We start from the raw sequence: 18,074 nt of genomic DNA, 5'->3' as shown, positions 1-18,074 counted from the left end.
TGTAGTGATCTCACTGGGCGCCGTGAGGCAATAAATCCAGAAAAAAAAGCAGCGTCCTTGCAAAAAACTTAAACCCGTGTATGTATATTTTTCAGGCCAATCCTTGGAGTTCCCGGGGCTGCCATACTGAGGCGTGTGCTGGTGATACTGATCCAACTAGAAACAGGAATGACGGGAGGGCTTATAATGTCGTTGACAACAATGGCAAAATGGTCTTTGATCTTATTTGGGGTTGGGGGGGGGAGGTTTCCTGGTGTCATATGTGTAACTAAATCATAAACCCGGTCTTTATAAACAACTTAATTCCATATAGTGCACTGAGCAAATGTCTCCCTAAGGATGTTTTCAGTACGACTCTTTTTAACTAAAGCCAGGGGGGGCGGGGGTCCTCGTTGCTATATTTGGAGGGGTGGGCGCGGCTTTTAATGAAAGTAGAAAACTCTGGTCAGTGTCCCCGGCACCAGCTTTCAGTTAAAACTCACTTTAAGCAGCAAATGTGCAGGGGACGAGCAGGGAAACGGGATTCCAGCAGGGAGCTCCATTGCGGAGTTAGCACAGGCACGATGGGCAGAATGGCCTCCTTCTGCACTGAAGGCACTAACGATAATATGTCAACATGCTATTTGCTTTCGTTGGCGTACAAGCCTAATCAGAGGTTTTGCAGAAGTTGTATAACAATCGGAGCCCCCCTCCCCCGCCACCCCCTGATTTATGATGACCAAATTAATTGAATTTTGTTTTTATGGGATTCTAGGGATCGATTCTGAGTTTGTCTGTGGATGATGAAATGCCAGTTGCCTTGACACTAATTCACAGGCCGTATTGTAGGGGCCCCGTGAATCACCCAGAGACACCCCTGCAGTACTCTGTCCTCACTCGAATCCTCTTCGCACATTTCTCAGCCTTGATTCTGAATGGCTGCACTCTCGGGATTGTTGTTAGTCCCAGTTTGAGTACTTGCGCCCGGGCACACTCCCAGAAATCCACCCCTTCGCCCAAGGTGTAGACAGAAACGCTTCGGTAGTGCCTGGGGCATTGGATTGTAAGATGCCGTAGCGCGATGTTAGAGCGAGGTACAGTGTCCCACACACATGTACGGGGAGCTCAGTTGGGAAAGACCATTCACTGTTTGACTGAAGGGCTTAAAGGAATAAGCTAAATTGATGGATTGGACGGACTGATCACAGGATGAGCTGAGGTAAAAGCTCTTCAGCCCATTTTACCTCAACCCTTACTGTCTCTCTCTTACAGCTGCTAAGTCCCGCATCCTTGCCCTCTCCTGGCCCACCTTATTTAAGCTGTTGGTCATTCTCTGTATAAAGAGACACTTTCCGGCGCTGTGCCCTGGTGTATCTGAAAGTATTGTGTTTGGATTTATCTTTCTCATCCTGTTAGGCATCTTGTACAAGTTGCCCCCTGGGATGTGTCTTTTTGAGACTGACGAGCCCTTGTTTATCAAAGCCATTCCACATCGCCTTGCCCTCTAACACTGGGGATGTAGTCTCGCTGTTCTCCCCTACACTGCCCCCCTTATGGCCTGTGCAATATTCCTGATGGGGCTCTATCTACAATCCTGCATCGCTCCCTTGTTCGGGGTTTGGGGGGGAAGGACTCTACTGTATATAATAATTGAAGACTTGTGGATAGTTTTTTTTTTAGGAAAGATTCTACACGGTGACCTATTGGGGAATCCAAGCACGGAGCAGAAATCCTTTTTAAGAGTTCAGTCTGTGGTAAGCAACCTATTTAAACATTGCAAAACGGTTAAAAAAAAATTTGAATTAAAAGAGATTTTTAAAAAAAACGATAAATCACTTTGAGATCGGGCTGAGTTGAAACAGCAGCAACACGCACACGCTGTAGTATGGCAGGGCTATGGGGCTCCTCAGTCCTAGAGACCGTCCCATACACGGGTTTACAGACTGCAATATAAAACCATCAGTGCACTGTGCAGCTTGGCAGAAAAGGTTGTCCTTCATTCTAGTGAGCGCCTAAAGTGGGACCTGCATTCTGCACAAAAAAGAAAACGTTCTTCGGTCCCATAGAACAATGAAAATATGAGTTATAGAGCACAACATAAAGCAATCTGCACACTCCGAGAGGGCAGGAGACTGGGGCTGCTTCAGTCCATATTGTGGTCAATCTAGAAGCTGCAGTGCAAAAACCATCACTACACACTCCGTGGTGGATAGAGGTTCTTCTGCCTCATAGGATCTTAAGATCTTGCCAATTTGCCCCCTCGCTCCCTCCCTCCCCCCCCCTCCATAAGATTCTGGTCTGGTGCGACACAGTCCCTTCAGTACTGTTTATACCCGTAACACTCTCACACTGAAGCAGCAAGTTGTCACTAAGCAAAGAATGAATTGACAGTAGTAGGAATTTCTCTCAGGTCGCCATTGTCTTATTTATTTTCTACTGGTATCCATAACAACAGCAGCCAGGGATTTCCCCGTGATGCTTTTTCTTCATTAAAAGGGTCCTGCCCCATGGCAAAAGTCATTCTTCTGCCTTCTCTTTGTCTTCCATTTATTTTACAAGTGACTTTAAGTCAAAGCACACATAGCCTGCTGTAAAAAGGCGTTGGAATAGACCTAGCCCAGCCAGTGGGCCCAGAGCCCCATCCAGTCGGCCTCTTGCTCTCTGTACAGTCACGATCCGGAATCCGAATCCGAATCAAAACCAAATTTACAAATTTTAAAGCAACAACGACCACGCCAAGTCTCTTCCCTTCCAAATTCGAGCAAAAAAAAATCTGTCGCAGTGCAAATGGTTCGCAGGGTCTGGCTTGTAGAAAGTGGATGATTCACACCCTGTTCAACAACGTGGCCCTGCCAAGCGAGAGCGGAGGGGAAAAAAGGAATACGTTAGAATTCTTACGAGAACAAGTTGTTTAAAAAGACATTGGAGTGACAGCTTGGCTCAGTGATAGCAATCTCACCCTCCAAGATAGAAGGGCCAGGATTTAAGCCCCATTGCGGGTTTCAGTGCAGTACTGCATTGTCGGATAAGACAAGACTAAATTAAGGTCCTGTCTACCTGTTCAGGTCGGCAGTGAAAGATTCCGCGGCTCTATCCACACAGTAAAACAGGGAGTTCTCTCGGTGAGCTGACCAACACTTGTCCTTAGATTGTTGTTCAGATTACCTGGTCACTCATATCTTGCTGTGTTCACCTGCAACAACCACAGTCAGCGCAATTCATTGTAGGGAGAGCGCTTTAATACTTTTTCCAGGATGTGGTAAGGCCCTCAACGAATGCAAGTCTTTATATTGCATCTCATCACGTCTCAAAGTGCCTCATAGACAATGAATTACTTTGAAGTGCAGCCACTGTTTTATGTAAACCAACAACAGCAGCTGTTTTACAGCGAGGTCCCACCAACAGCGGAACTGAATGACCTCTGATGTAAAAAGACTACTGAGCATTTGGTTTGAGTATAAAACAAGGCTTTAATCAACTGTTTCACAACCATGAGATTTCTAGTTACAATCACTAGTTCCTGGTTACAGAAACATCCTGAGCAAGCTGGGCCCACGCCCGAGTATTTATACTCCTTGGACGGCGCCACCAACTGGCCGCCCAGTGTTACTTCATGAGTCATGATAAGATTCATGACAGACCACTTACACTGTTATTTTGGTAGTGTTGTCTGAGGAAGAAACAGGGGAAAAGGATCCATTTTGGGTCGGTTGCTGGCATCTGAAAGCCCTCATTTCTGCGGGGCTCGCAATCATTTGACCCTGATTTTTTTTTTTTTTTTATTTATTCACGGGATGTGGGCGTCACTGGCTAGGCCAGCATTTATTGCCCATCCCTAATTCCCTTCGGCCATTTCAGAGGGGCAGTTAAGAGTCAACCACATTGCTGTGGGTCTGGAGTCCCATATTGGCCAGACCGGGTAAGGGCGGCAGATTTCCTTCCTTAAAGGACATTAGTGAACCAGATGGGTTTTTATGACAATCCGAGAGTTTAATGGTCACCATTACTGACACTAGCTTCTTTATTCCAGATTTATTTAATGAACTGAATTTAAATTCCCCAGCTGCCGTGGTAGGATTTGAACTCGCGTCTCTGGATCATTAGTCTAGGCTGTTGGTCCAGTAACATAACCACTACGCCACCGTTTCCACAGATGGCCATTGAAAAGTGCACTTTCCAATCACTGTCCGGCCTGCATCCTTCAGACCTCTTCCAAAGGGGACTGTTTCAGTCAGAATTCTAGGTGTGGCACAAGGGAAGGATGGCAAGCACGCACATGAGCTCTTCCTGAGATTAGATAGAGGCAGAGACCCTCCATTTATCAACCTGACTTGTGCCGAAGCTCACGCTTGGTCCCCACTAACACAAGCGGGTGTGGGAGGGACTGGGACTCGAGCAGCATAGAGGCAATACCTGGGATTTCGGCATTGCTTTCCTCTGGAACCGAAGTAAAACGCCTTGAATCTTCAAGACCACGAGCACAAAAGGAGGGAGCCCATTCAGCCCATCTTAACTCATCCATCCAGAAGCAAAGATCTCCATTCGCCCAATCATGGAATCTAACTGACTCTCGAGTGAGTTGCTGGGGGGGCGGGGGGACGGGGGAGTGAATTTCCTCAGGGCTTCTCCTGCTCTGCTGCCGTATCTTCACCGGAAGTGCGACAGAAACCTCAACTACCGAGGAAATGCACCCACTCTGGCCAAATCTGACACAAGCGCTGACATGAATCAGTCATTCATGAAAGAAAGACTTATGAAATAATACTGAGCGGCCTGCGGGTGGTGCTGTCCAGGGAGAGTATAAATACACTGGCACGGGCCCAGCTTGCGCAGGACATTCTTAACAGGAACTAGTGAAGGACACAACTAGACCTCCATGTTGTAAAACAGTTGATTAAAGCTTTGTTTAACGCTTAGACCAAGTGCCTAGTAGTTTTCTTACGTCCAGCGCCATGTAAGAACGGGTCCCGCCACTTTTCCGACATTTACCTTGTTTATTTCTTGTTAGTAATCAAATACTAGAGTCCCCTTGCTCACATTTCACCAAATTAAATTGACCTGTTTAATGGATCTTAAATTAACATTTGGGCCTCCTGGTCCACGATTTGCGGCTAAATTGGTATCTGCATTCTTGGCATCACCAATGTGCCCAAAGGATTAAGAAACTCAAGTGCAAGGACAGGTACCTGAGTGACTTCCAGCTGTCCTTCTCCATGTGATTCTCGGGCCCCTCGCTCTCAAATGAAGCCAAGTAAAGGGCTAGAAACGAGAGAAAGAGAAAGAGAGCAAGTTAGAGCTGGGCCTTCAACATCGCATCACTCCGAACCAATCAGAAACTGAGTTTGTTCTCTGAACGTAGCTTTCTTATTTGATGAATGCTCTGCGTATTAGTGCTGGGGATGGACAGTTTCCCACTTTTGACATCGGGAGGGGTTAACTTTAATCTATCTCGTCGAGCGGGAGGCCCACGGGATCGGATGGAAATCCGGTTTTACAACCCACCCATTGACATCAATGCAGCGTAAAATCGGGCAAAGTGCAAAACCAGCGTTCCACAAGGGTGGCTTAGGTCAAAACTGCCCACCTAGTGTCTCCGTCAAGCACTTCTAGGTTACCTAGATCCGTGATGATCCTAGCCCATGATGATCTTAGCTACAGTCTCTCACAATAAAGTACCTTAATCCAACCCCATTTCCCCACACAAGCCATCCCTTGAGCAACCTTGTTGAGTGACATCACCTTTTTGTGTCCAATTGTTGTAACTTTTGTTCTGTCTGGTCCATGCAAAGTGGGTTGAGATTGAGGCAACTCAATCCTCGCATGGGATCTTTAGCACCAGGATTCAGACCTGCCATAAGGAGGACAGCCCTCATCCTGCATTAACATTACAAGAGTCATCAACAGAGTCGTCGACAGGTCTCAGAACTGTAATATAGGACGGTCCTGTGTCCCTTTGCGACTGAAGCATTAGTCAGCACCAGGACTTAGACCTGTAACATGGGACAGCTCCTGTCCCTTTAAGACAGAAGCATTGGTCAGCACCGGGACGCAATCCTGTAACATGGGACAGCTCCTGTCCCTCAGCACCGGGACTCGGGCCTGTAACATGGGACAGCTCCTGTCCCTTTAAGACAGAAGCATTGGTCAGCACTGGGACTTGGGCCTGTAACATGGGACAGCTCCTGTCCCTTTAAAACAGAAGCATTGGTCAGCACTGGGACTCGGGCCTGTAACATGGGACAGCTCCTGTCCCTTTAAAACAGAAGCATTGGTCAGCACTGGGACTTGGGCCTGTAACGCAGGGACAGCCCCCCAAAGCCCACCTTGTTAACCCGAAGGACCTACCTTCCTCTGTGTAGACAGGAGCCGTCAGGAGATAGTTTTTGATCTTCTTGTCCTTCTCGAAGGGACACTCCACCTGTTTCCACATCATAAACTCGCTGATCTGTTTGGCAATTTCCCAGAATTTCTGCGGAGGGAGGAAGCGACAATAAAGGTGAGGTGCGTTGTCCCTCGATAGGAAATGGTGAAATGACTGAAAATGCAGCTCTGTTGTGTGTGTGTGGTGTTAGTGCTGGCCCCCCTTACCTTAAAATTAATTTGCCCGTTAGGTAGCCTGTTGGCGTGAATCTTGTTCAGAAAGTAGATGTCTTTAATGAAGAGATTGAAAACTGGAATGACAATCTAAGGGGAAAAAAAATAACCAATTTAACGATTTATTCCCTCAAGTCAGTGAATCAGAAATAGCTCTTTTAATTAAAGGAAATTTAAAGAGGCAAAGCGTGACATTTTATCCTGTCTTATCTCATGTTCACACAGTGCCTTATCGTGAGTCTCGATCATCATAAGGAGTTTCACATGGAAGAAATCGGTTTGAAGTGTATCCATTCACTATTGTGTACGCAAATGCGGCAGCCATTTTGCACACAGAAAGATCCCACAGACAGGAATGAGATGTGCAGCCAGTTTTTTTGTGTGTGTGTCTGTGTGTCTATACCAGGAAAGGCCGAACAGGCTGGGGCTCCTTTCTCTGGAAAAGAGAGGGGTGACCCGAGAGAGGCCGTTAAAATTATGAAGGGGTCCGACAGGGTAGACGGAGAGAAAATCTTTCCACTTGCGGGGGAGACCAGAACTAGGGATCATAAATATTATAAGAGTGTCACTAATAAATCCGATAGGGAATTCAGGAGAAACATCTTTACCCAGAGAGTGGTGAGAATGTGGAACTCGCTCTAGCAGAGATACATTTAAGGGGAAGCTGGATAAACACATGAGGGAGGAAGGAATAGAGGGATATGCTGATAGGGTGAGATGACGTAGAGTGGGAGGAAGCTCGTGTGGAGCATAAACACCGGCATGGACCAGTTGGGCCGAATGGCCTGTTTCTGTGCTGTAAATTCTATTTATAGGAAACTTTCATTTAACCGGAGGTTAAATGTCCAGAAAGCTCTATCTACTGGCAAAATTCAGGAGCCGTTTCCTATAAGTTTTTTTACTTCTCGTTGCTTTTTTTTTCCCCAGTCAGGCTCTGCAAGGTCTATAGCTAAGCAACAGCTTCAGCTAGAGACGCTTTTAAGCTGCAGCCGACTGTTTTGAAGCTGTTGCTAAGCAACAGGGTTTGTTGATTCACACGGAGCTGAAAATCTCCGTATGTTTCAACATGTCCGGCAGTTTTGATCTAACGGCAACAGCTCGGTCCCGTCGGTGCCGGATATCGCAAAGTTTCCTGTAGTTCTATGTAATAGCTGTAATCAATCAGACACTCACTCTCCTGAGGGAGAAAGTAACAGAGGATTATGCTGATAGGGCAGGATGAAGAAAGTGGGAGGAGGCTCGTGTGGAGCACAAACACTTGCATGGACCAGTTGGGCCAAATGGCCTGCATCTATGCTGTAAATTCGATGTTGTTCTGTGTGTGTAATAGTGCCATGGGGTCTTTTAACCTCCACTGAACCAGCAGAAGAGGCAAGACGGAGCCCTGGCTGAACTGTCCTCCCCAGATGGACGGGCTAGATGTGTATTTCAAGCAATACCTTTCCATTGCGAGGCATTGCTTACCTTCTCCCGGTTGCTGTGTGCTGTCTGGGAACGTTGGACTGCCCCCTGCAGTGCTGTTCTGTAGTGAGAGAAATTGCTGGAAGGGTCCATGTGATTCTATTCAACAAAACACAGAACAAAAAAACAATCTGGTATCAGTTGAAAGCTTCCTGGGGGGAGGGCCCCGAATGGTTTTTCTATGGTGCGGGCGTGGCAGTGAAGGGCGCAAGCGTGAGATCTTTACGCGCACCTCCCGATGGAAAGACGGCTGCCCGGACACTGGGTCTGTATTCGCGATGGAACTGGGAACGTTTGTGGAACTAAATAAGGAGAAACTGTTTCCAGTGGCAGGAGGGTCGGTAACCAGAGGACACAGAGTGAAGGTAATTGGCAAAAGAACCAGAGGGGGAGATGAGGAAACATTATTTTTTATGCAGCGAGTTGTTGTGATCTGGTATGCGCTGAATGATAGGGCGGTGGAAGCAGATTCAATAGTAGCATTCAAAAGGGAATTGGATAAATACTTGGAGTGAAAATAAATTACAGGGCTATGGGGAAAGAGCAGGGGAGGGGGACTAATTGGATAGCTCTTTCAAAGAGCCGGGACAGGCAGGATGGGCCGAATGGCCTCCTTCTGCGGCGTATCATTCGATGATCCTACGAATGTTGCTCCCATGTCACCCAGAGCTAGATTCCATCGCGCGTAACGTGCACTGGATGTTAATGTGAAGGGTGGGGGGGCGGGAAAAATGATTAATGGATTGAATCTCAAGATTATTCTGAGGGGCAATATCAGCATATGTTTGTGCTGTTTTAAAGGAGGCGCTGACCCATTTAGAACAGGTCGCTGCATCTGTTGAAATAGCAGAGAGGAATTTCAAGCAAACCTGTTCACGCTAAAATGATTTCAGCTCAAAGTATCACAGCCAGTGAATTGAATAAATTGTACAGTAAACATCCTTTTGGGGGCTACACTGATCAGCTCTCTGAGTGTTTATGACACTGCAAGACAGAAATTCCTACGCTTAGCTTCATCACGGGCACCCAGTAGTGTGGGCAGAACTCCTGTGGCTGTGTCTTGTCTACGTAAAAGTGCGATCTCGCCAGCTGGAGGTTGGAGTGCAGGTCCGAGCACATCCTCCGGGAGCAGGACCATCGAACCAAAGCACGGCCCCAACGCTACCACACGGTGGTGCTCTAATCACAGAGCAATCGAGCGGGAGGAGAAAGGCCGAAGTCCAACAACTCCTGGCACTTTTACAATAACCAAATACTGCGGATGCTGGAAATCCGAAATAACAACAGAAAACGCAGGGAAAACTCAGCAGGACAGGGCAGCATCGGTGGAGAGAGAAATAGAGTCAACGTTTCAGGACGAAGACCCTTTGTCAGAACTGGAAAAAAGCAGGAAGTGGAAAGCAAGTTTAGGGGCTGGGAAAAGGGGGAGGGCATGAAAGAACAAAAGGGAAGGTCAGTGATAGGATAGAAAGCAGGAGAGATTAAGAGACATTAAGAGATATACAAGGCGAGAGGAGGTGGTAATGGGACAGGTTAAGGAACAAAGGATGGCTCTAGATGAGGTGTGAATTGCACTGGCAGAATGAAGGACAGCTGCCACGTGGGAGGGAAGAAAAAAGGCCAAACAAAAGTGTGGATAAAAAAAAAAGAAAATATATATATATGTGATAGGGGCCGAGGTTATGATCTGAAATTGTTGAACTCTATGTTGAGTCCGGAAGGTTGTAAAGTGCCTAATCGGAGGATGAGGTGCTGTTCCTCGAGCTTACGCTGAGCTTCCGTGGAACAATGCAAGAGGCCGAGGACAGTGAGGTCGGAGTGGGAGTGGCACTCTGTCCCTTACACCCACCACCCCCCTCCTCAAATCAACGTATCGCCAGAGAAACTATCCCATCCCCGCTCAGATTTCCCGACTCCACCTCCCTTGGGCCGTCTCCCTTGCTCCTTCCACCGCCCGCTGTGTGCGGATCTAAAGCGAGCCTGCTCACTTCCCCTCTTCTGAGCTTCAGCCAGTGTGTTCCTGCTGACAGAGTTTGTGGTTATCAATGTTCCCTCTGAATTGTCTTTGTCGCGCGCGGCCTGATTATTTCAATGTGCGGTCCCTTTAAAAAACTGCGCAGGCGCGGTAATTCAAATGGAAAAGCTCGTGAGTGGCCTGCGCGGTACCTTGCCAATTACTGCGCGGCTGCGCACGCGCCCAACTTAGAGGGCGCACTGGCGGCTATCCCAACTAACTCGTCAGGGTTCAGGCAAGACACTTATAAGAATATATTAAGAATGACACGTCAATAGGTTACCGGGGGAGACAGCTCTACCAAGTCTCCCAGAGTGGACTCCCAGAAACTAGGGGGGAAGCTCAGATTTGGGATTCGGTGGCCTCCTCTTTCATTAGTATGCAGTTATCATTGTGTAAGATGCAGCTGAGCGGCAAAAGGATACGCAGAATCCGTGGGTAACCGCACCCTCGGGGACGGTGTCCGCACCCCCCCCCCCGCCGCTCGCAGCCACTTACTTCCAAAACTTCAAATTTCGCCTTTTTGACCTTGGACCAAGTTTTCTTCAGCCTGGCGACGGGGCTCAGGTTCATGCCAGCTGCAAGAGAGAGGAAGGAGAGAGGAGCCTTCAGTGGAGGAACTGGATTCAGTACAAAAGCCTTCACCTCTCCGAGCACAGCGAATGAAAAAGGGAGTCGCTTCTCGTTTTACAACAACCTGCCTTTATACGGCGCCTTTATCATAGCAAAACGTCCCAAGGCGCTTCACAGGAGCGATTATCAAACAAAATTTGACACCGAGCCACATAAGGCGATATTAGGACAGGTGACCTAAAGCTTGGTCAAGGAGGTAGGTTTTAAAGAGCGTCTTGAAGGAGGTGAGGGAGGCAGAGAGGTTCAGGGAGGGAATTCCAGAGCTTAGGGCCCGGGCAGCTGAAGACACGGCCGCCAATGGTGGAGCGATGAAAATCGGGGTGATGCGCAAGAGGCCAGAACTGGAGGAGCGCAGGGACCTCGGGAGAATACTCACAGATGATCGCCATTAGGGAGTTGAAGTTGCCGATGTTAAAACACTCCCTCGCCACGTCGATAAAAAACTCCACCACCCGCGTCCGCTGTTTCTTTTTCCCAACCTGCAATTAGAAAGAAATGGCCAATGAGACATCGGGAGAAGTGGGGGGAGGGGAGGCAGAACTGGTTTGAAAATGAGACCTGCTGGATGACCATTGGGATTCCCCCCTCTCCACCAATCAAATCATCAATGTTTGTCTGTGCAACGTGACACACACTGATATTCAATGAAGATTTAGTCTGAAGCAAATTCTGGGAGAATAAACTTAAAAAATGGAACCACCAAAAATCCTGACTGGCACCCCCTAGGGGCAGGTGCAGGAGATCCCCAGAGTGAATTACTGTACCATCACCACAGTGATTCACTGTGAAGACTCTCATCCCAGCTCCAATCCTCAGACAGAGAGCCAAGACGACAACATTACTGATACATCGCAGTGCGGCAGCTGAGGTGACTAACTGCCCACCAGAAAACCAGAGTCATTCCTGTTAACTTACTCTGCATATCTCGGTCGCTACCAGAGAACTCAGCCGATTAAACCAGTTGTCACACGCTTCCAAGTTGTACGTCTTCTTGATGTCACTGCGACAGCTCTTGAAAAGAAGCAGAATGAAAAAGAATTAAAATAAATGTCAAAGACATTTCTCTGGCAGCTGAAATGTGAGGACTTTGATAAATGATTTTTTGAACCCCACCCCTCCCGAGGGTTTGGAGGGTGTTAAATGCTTGCGGGCAGCTTGTGGTTTAAGGTTTTGCGCCTGCTCCTTCCAGCTGTTTGCCGGGTGTATCAGTGGCTCCGGGACGATTACATTCCTGACTGAAAGCCGCAACAAAAAACCTCAGCGGCAATCTATCAAAAAAGATGGCCCACACAGAACAACTGCAGCTTAGAAACATTTTAAAACCGATGGACCACCAGCTGTGAGATATCAATGTGAAAGCGTGTTGGAAGCGTTTGTCTGAAAACTGTCATCTGCTACACTATCACCATCAAGGCATCTGTTAAAGTAGGGGACAAAGGAACTGTGACATCTCGCAGTGTAATCTCACATTTGGCAGTGCGTCCGCCCACTCCCGATCATTTATTTTAAAAATGTTTTGCTCCCTTGGCGTGGAGTTTTTGTGTCAGCCGTGACTCAGTGGGTGGCATCCTCGCCCCTGAGTCAGAAGGTCGTGGGTTCAAAGTCCCACTCCAGAGACTCCAGCACAAAAATCGAGGCTGACACTCCAGGGCAGTGCCGAGGGAGCGCCGTGCTGTGGGAGGTGGCGTCTTTCGGATGAGGCGTTAAACCTCTCGGGTGGACGTAAAAGATCCCGTGAAGAAGAGCAGGCGACTTATCCCCGGTGTCCTGGACCAATATTTATCCCTCATTCAGCATCACTAAAAACAGATTATCTGGTCATTATCAGCAAATTGGCTGCCGTGTTTCCCACATTACAACAGTGACTGCACATCAAAAAGTACTTCATTGGCTTTAAAGCGCTTTGGGATGTTCGGTGATCGTGAAAAGCGCTGTAGAAATGCAAGTCTGTCTTTTTATTTGAAATACAATTTTACAGCTGACTAGGTAAGCGTGTATCAATGCCCTCTCTCCCCTCCTCCCCAACCCCACGATTAAAACCACCTGACCCTGAAGTGTGTAACACTATTACACCACTGGTGTACAACAATCCGCACACGCACCTTACGGTGATTTGCTAATGACAGAAAATCATCAATGTTCACGGGCCAAACTCCCGATAAGTGCGGCCCGGCTGGTGTATCTCGAGGGTATAAGAACATAAGAAATAGGAGCAGGAGTCGGCCATTTGGCCCTTCGAGCCTGCTCCGCCATTCAATAAGATCATAACCCCAACCCTAACCCTAAATGCACCTCAACTCGACTTTCCTGCACTATCCCCATATCCCTTGATTCCCTTAATATTCAAATATCTATTGATCTCTGTCTTGAATATACTCAACGACTGAGCCTCCACAGCCCTCTGGGGTAGAGAATTCCAAAGATTCACCACCCTCTGAGTGAAGACACTTCTCCTCATCTCAGTCCTAAATGGCAAGAGTTCGTAAAATTACCCCTCCCATGAATCTGCTCCCATCCCTACCTTGTGATTGTCCATTGAATCCATGTGGTTGAATATGTGCACCAGCTCCTCTGGGGTGATGTACGTTAACCGCTCCTACGAATATCAAGGGGACATCAATTAGCACACAGTTACATTAATTACAGTCAACCTTCTTCTTCTTAGGCAGTCCCTGGGAACCGAGGATGACTTACTTCCACATTAAAAATGAGTTCTCAGGTGACTGATGAGTCCAATGCGGGACCTACAGTCTCTGTCACAGGTGGGGCAGACGGTGATTGAAGGGGCGGGTGGGTGGGGTGCTTGGGTTGATGTGCGCTTCTTCCGCTGTTTGCGCATGGCTTCCACTTGCTCCCGGCAAAGTGACTCGAGGTGTTCGGTGCCTTCCCGGATGCTTCTCCTCCACTTTGTGCGGTCTTGGGCCAGGGATTCCCAGGTGTCGGTGGGGATGTTGCACTTTTTCAAGGAGGCTTTGAGGGTGTCCTTGAAGCATTTCCTCTGCCCACCTGGGGCTCTCGCCGTATCGGAGCTCCGAGTAGAGCGCTTGTTTTGGGAGTCTCGTATTGGACAGTCAACCAACTTGCTCCTAAAAGTGTAGTTGGCTCATTGGACCTTTACACCTTTGGGACAAACCGCAGGCTGAATTAAGAGTATTCCTTTCTCAGATGCAGACTGTGTAGTAAAGTTGATGATATCAAGGCATTGGGACATAGGAAAGGCCTCTCACCACACTTTCTAGATTATGAAGGGTTGTGATAAGATAAGTAGTGATAGGTTGCTCTCACTGCTCATTGTGTCATCTGTGGCTCACTGGGTAGCACTCTCGCTTCTGAGTCAGAAGGTTGTGGGTTCAAGTCTCACTCCAAAGACTTCAGCATAAAAATCTAGGCTGACACTCCAGTGCTGTACTGTCGGAGGTGCCGCCTTTTGGATGAGACGTTAAACCGAGGCCCCGTCTGTCCTCTCAGGTGAACGTAAAAGATCTCATGGCACTATTTTGAAGAAGAGCAGGGGAGTTCTCCCCGGTGTCCCCGCCAATATTTATTATCCCTCAATCAACATCACTAAAACAGATAATTCGGTCATTATCTCATTGCTGTTTGTGGGAGCTTGCTGTGCGCAAATTGGCTGCCACGTTTCCTACATTACAACAGTGACTACACTTCAAAAAGTACTTCATTGGCTGTAAAGCGCTTCGGGACGTCCTGAGGTCGTGAAAGGCGCTATATGTCTTTTTTCTTTATTGAGATCGTAATGCGAGGGCACAAATTTCAGATAATCACAAAAAGAATTAAAGGGGGGATTAAAAAAAAAAATCTCTTTACACACAGAGAGTGGATTAGCATGTGGAATTCTCTGCCACACACCAGCTTTGAAAGAGTCCATCAATTCTTTCAAAAGGGAATTAAGAGAAGTGGCTTGAAAAAGAGCAATACGGGGAGAGTGGGGTTATATCATGGGGTCCTTGTGGAGAAAAAGACCAGCACAGGCTTTATGGGCCGAGGGGCCTGTTCCTGTTGCTGTACTTTATGAGCCTCCGACCGCCAGCTCACCCTGTCACGTAGCTCCTTACTCCCCATCTGCCCTTGAGTGAGGCTCTGTGCCAGTAGAGCGCATTCAGAAAATCAGCCCTCGTAACTCAACCATGGTGGCTTGAAGCCAGGATTAAGAGGTGAAAGAGCTGTGTTGTGACAAAGACACCATCTGTACACGTCAACTAGGGTATTGTTCTTTTATTGCTGTTCTTTCAGGCTCTGCCACCATTTCTTTGGACTCTGATGCCTAGTTTGGTTAAGCGCAGAAGTGTTCACCTACCATCTCGATATGGGTGAGCTGCTGAGCTAAGACACAGGGGTCATTGCACACGCTCAGTATATCCTTCTGACTGGACTGTGTCTTGGGCTTCAGGATGGTCTTCTTGTCCGTGACTGACGGTTTGATTATTTCCCGCGCCTCTTGGTACTGGCTGTGGGTCGAGAGGTTGAGGATCAGACTTTGAGTCATCTGACTGATGCTTTTCTTCACGCTAGGGTTTTCCTGAGAGGAGAGCAAAAAAAAAAGGAAATGCTGTCACACGGAGAACACGCGGGAGACAGCAGGGTACAGGGAAAGTACAGAACTCACATGGGGGAGCCATAATAAGTGTGGGCTCCTGGGTGTTCAAAACAACCTAAATTACGTGGCAACACCAGCTCAACTGTTGTGGTGGATATGCAGCCCTAGCTAGCTTATAACCCACCCACCGTACATATAGCAGTGGACAATAAGGTGTGTACTGGTGTGCAGCAAGAACTGTAGTCTTTAACTAAATGCATACTGTCTGCTGTAGAGCAACGAATGAGCTCCACTAGACTTCTTCACAAAGCAAAACATAAATTCAGATCTATCAACCCAAATTAAGTTTGGTTTGAACTTAGAAGCCCTAATCAAGGTCATTTTGAATATCGGCCAGGTCAAGATGGGCTCAATTGTAGAAAGTTAAATCAAGTGAAAGGTCCTTCACCCCACTGATTCCATTGTACCAGAATTCCAACCTTACTGTTTCCCCATTATACCATTGCACCGTTTCGTAAAGGTGTCCTGTATCCTGGTCTCAACTGAACGTCACTGAAGCCCTTTTAACAGGAGTTAATCCTTAAAGGAGTCCTTTCTTTTGAGTACAATTACAAAGCCCTGGAATGGCAGAAGTCGCTGTGCGCAGCACATTATAAACGGCGTTTCTCTGGGTTCATGTTTTCTGACCGTATTGTAAACACGTTTTTTCTGAATGGGTTTACACTTATAGAAACATAGAAGATAGGAGCAGGAGTAGGCCATTCGGCCCCTCGAGCCTGCTCCGCCATTCAATGCGATCATGGCTGATCATCCAAACTCAGTACCCTGTCCCTGCCTTCTCCCCATATTCCTTGATCCCTTTAGCCTTAAGAAATATATCCAACTCCTTCTTGAATATATTTAATGAATTGGCCTCTACTGCCTTCTGTGGTAGAGAATTCCACAGGTTCACCACTCTCTGGGTGAAGAAATTCCTCCTCATCTCAGTCCTAAATGGCTTACCCCTTATCCTTAGACTGTGACCCCTGGTTCTGGACTCCCCCGCCATCGGGAACATCCTTCCTGCATCTAGTCTGTCTAGTCCTGTTAGAATTTTATAAGTTTTAATTCGGTAGAAATGAGCAGGGGAAAATCGTCATGCACACATTTCCAATATGGCTACACAGCGAGCAGAGTAGCTGCTACCCTTGGTCTCCGGGGTTGCAGACAGTGGGCGAGTTATACTGAGGGTGGGGTACGCCAGTGTTGGTGTTGCCGAGGGGCCATTATCTCAGTTCATGCTACACTTTGGCACTGCAGTCCTGGTTAGGCTGTGGCGCGGGTGGAAAATACCAAAGAGCCTTCAAAGATTTAGTTGGGCAGTGAAGCTCAGTCCCCACTTCCCTGATCTTTTGCTCTCTCTCTCTCTCTTGGGCAGGGCAATGGCACCGGAAGTAACTGGACTTGAAGTGGAGAAAAATAGGAGGAAGGAGCGGAAAAGAACATTTTTACTAATTAGTGACAATGGGGGAGAATTTCCATGGGATTTCTTCCAATCTCCTGCTAAAACTTGAGCGGAAACCACTGGAGAAACCGCTTTGAGGACCATTTCTCCGGGGCCTCAGCTGACCTTCCACTGGAGAACTCAACAACAACTTATATATTTATATAGCGCCTTTATAAAACTCCCTGCGAAAATTCCAGGCCAAGTTGTTGTGATCTGGAATGCCCTGCCCGAAAAGGGCGGCGGAAGCAGATTCGAAAGTAATTTTCGAAAGGAAATTGGATAAATACTTTAAAAGGAACAATAATGCCAGGCTCTGGGTAAAAGAGCAAAGGGGCAGTGGGACTAATTGCAGAGCTCTCTCAAAGAGCCGGCACAGGCACGATGGGCCGAATGGGCTCCTCGTGTGCTGGATAATTCTGAAGAAAGTTCCTTCTGTTGCGAGGCTGATGGGACAGCTCGAGTTCTGAGGGAAGTGTAGCCTTGCAGTAAAGCACGTGGTCAGGCTGCTTTACTTCATCTCAGCCTCTGGTATTTCCTTTCAAGCAGCATTTCATTCGACAGGTTTGACCAGGCCACTTCCTTTTGATTGTGTCAAGGCTATTGTGAGATCGAAAGAGCTGAATTCTTCGCGTGAGTTGCGGTTGGCGGGGGGAGAGGAGGGCGATCTTAAGATGAGAAGACAGAATGTGCTGGCTTCACTTTCCTAAACATTCCACTAATAGCTGATGTTTCTCCATTTCTCTTGCATAACCAGGATGAATATTTCCCAAACAGTTTTGAACTATAGAGAGTGAATTAACCCCTCGCTGGCTTTAACCCAAACACCAACACGTTGAAAACTATTCACAGTTGTATTCTCGGGAGGGGGGGGTTTGTGATGGCCCTGAAGAATCTCTCTCATTTTGTTGCCATGGAGATCTTTATTTTTCCTTCACTACTGCTACACGGATACGTCCTGTGCTGTACATGGTGGAGGAGGAGATGGAACGACAGAGATGTGTACAGGGAAGAGCAAAAGATGGAATGACTCCCCCCCCCTCCCCCTCCCCCCCCCCTCCCTAAAAGGGTTAACACACTTCCCTTCATACTGACCCGAGCCTCAATAATCCCGAAAGTCAACATCAGAGATTCCAGAGACGTGAGAATTCAGGAGTGTTGTGGTTGCATTTTTCATGCATTTTTGCACTGCAGACAGACTCCATTGGTTCTGCATGACTGGTGAGCTCAGCGCCATACTGCTCCGGGCATATTCTGATCTTACCAGTTCTCGTGTTGCTTCTCCCTTTGAAGGGAAAGGGAAGACACTGCCCCAAGATCCCTTCTTGCCCTCAGGGCTACAACGTGCCCAGTGA

General features: G+C 47.6%; 2 protein-coding genes across 4 annotated transcripts in view; one reads left to right on the top strand and one right to left on the bottom strand.

Annotated features, from left to right (window-relative positions):
• The window catches only part of csgalnact2 (chondroitin sulfate N-acetylgalactosaminyltransferase 2), a 112,103-nt gene that overhangs the window by 86,799 nt on the left and 7,230 nt on the right, over window positions 1-18,074 (top strand). The gene's annotated exons all lie outside the window — the stretch shown is intronic.
• The window catches only part of LOC147098648 (ras-GEF domain-containing family member 1A-like), a 34,833-nt gene continuing 16,936 nt past the window's right edge, over window positions 178-18,074 (bottom strand). For all 3 annotated transcript variants that reach the window (XM_085970618.1, XM_085970616.1, XM_085970617.1), the window contains 10 exons: window positions 14,997-15,218; window positions 13,203-13,277; window positions 11,597-11,692; window positions 11,058-11,160; window positions 10,547-10,626; window positions 8,038-8,133; window positions 6,568-6,663; window positions 6,325-6,448; window positions 5,166-5,238; window positions 178-2,828 (listed from right to left, as the gene is read on the bottom strand). In XM_085970618.1, coding sequence (XP_085826744.1) covers window positions 2,804-2,828; window positions 5,166-5,238; window positions 6,325-6,448; window positions 6,568-6,663; window positions 8,038-8,133; window positions 10,547-10,626; window positions 11,058-11,160; window positions 11,597-11,692; window positions 13,203-13,277; window positions 14,997-15,218 — 990 coding nt within the window. In that variant the 3' untranslated portion in view covers window positions 178-2,803. The remainder of the gene's footprint in view (window positions 2,829-5,165; window positions 5,239-6,324; window positions 6,449-6,567; window positions 6,664-8,037; window positions 8,134-10,546; window positions 10,627-11,057; window positions 11,161-11,596; window positions 11,693-13,202; window positions 13,278-14,996; window positions 15,219-18,074) is intronic.

This window comes from Somniosus microcephalus, chromosome 29 (genome assembly GCF_052327205.1).
Source record: "Somniosus microcephalus isolate GS21.2 chromosome 29, FLI_Smic_1.0, whole genome shotgun sequence".
Classification (NCBI taxonomy): domain Eukaryota; kingdom Metazoa; phylum Chordata; class Chondrichthyes; order Squaliformes; family Somniosidae; genus Somniosus; species Somniosus microcephalus.
This window is presented reverse-complemented; position numbering and strand designations above follow the sequence as displayed.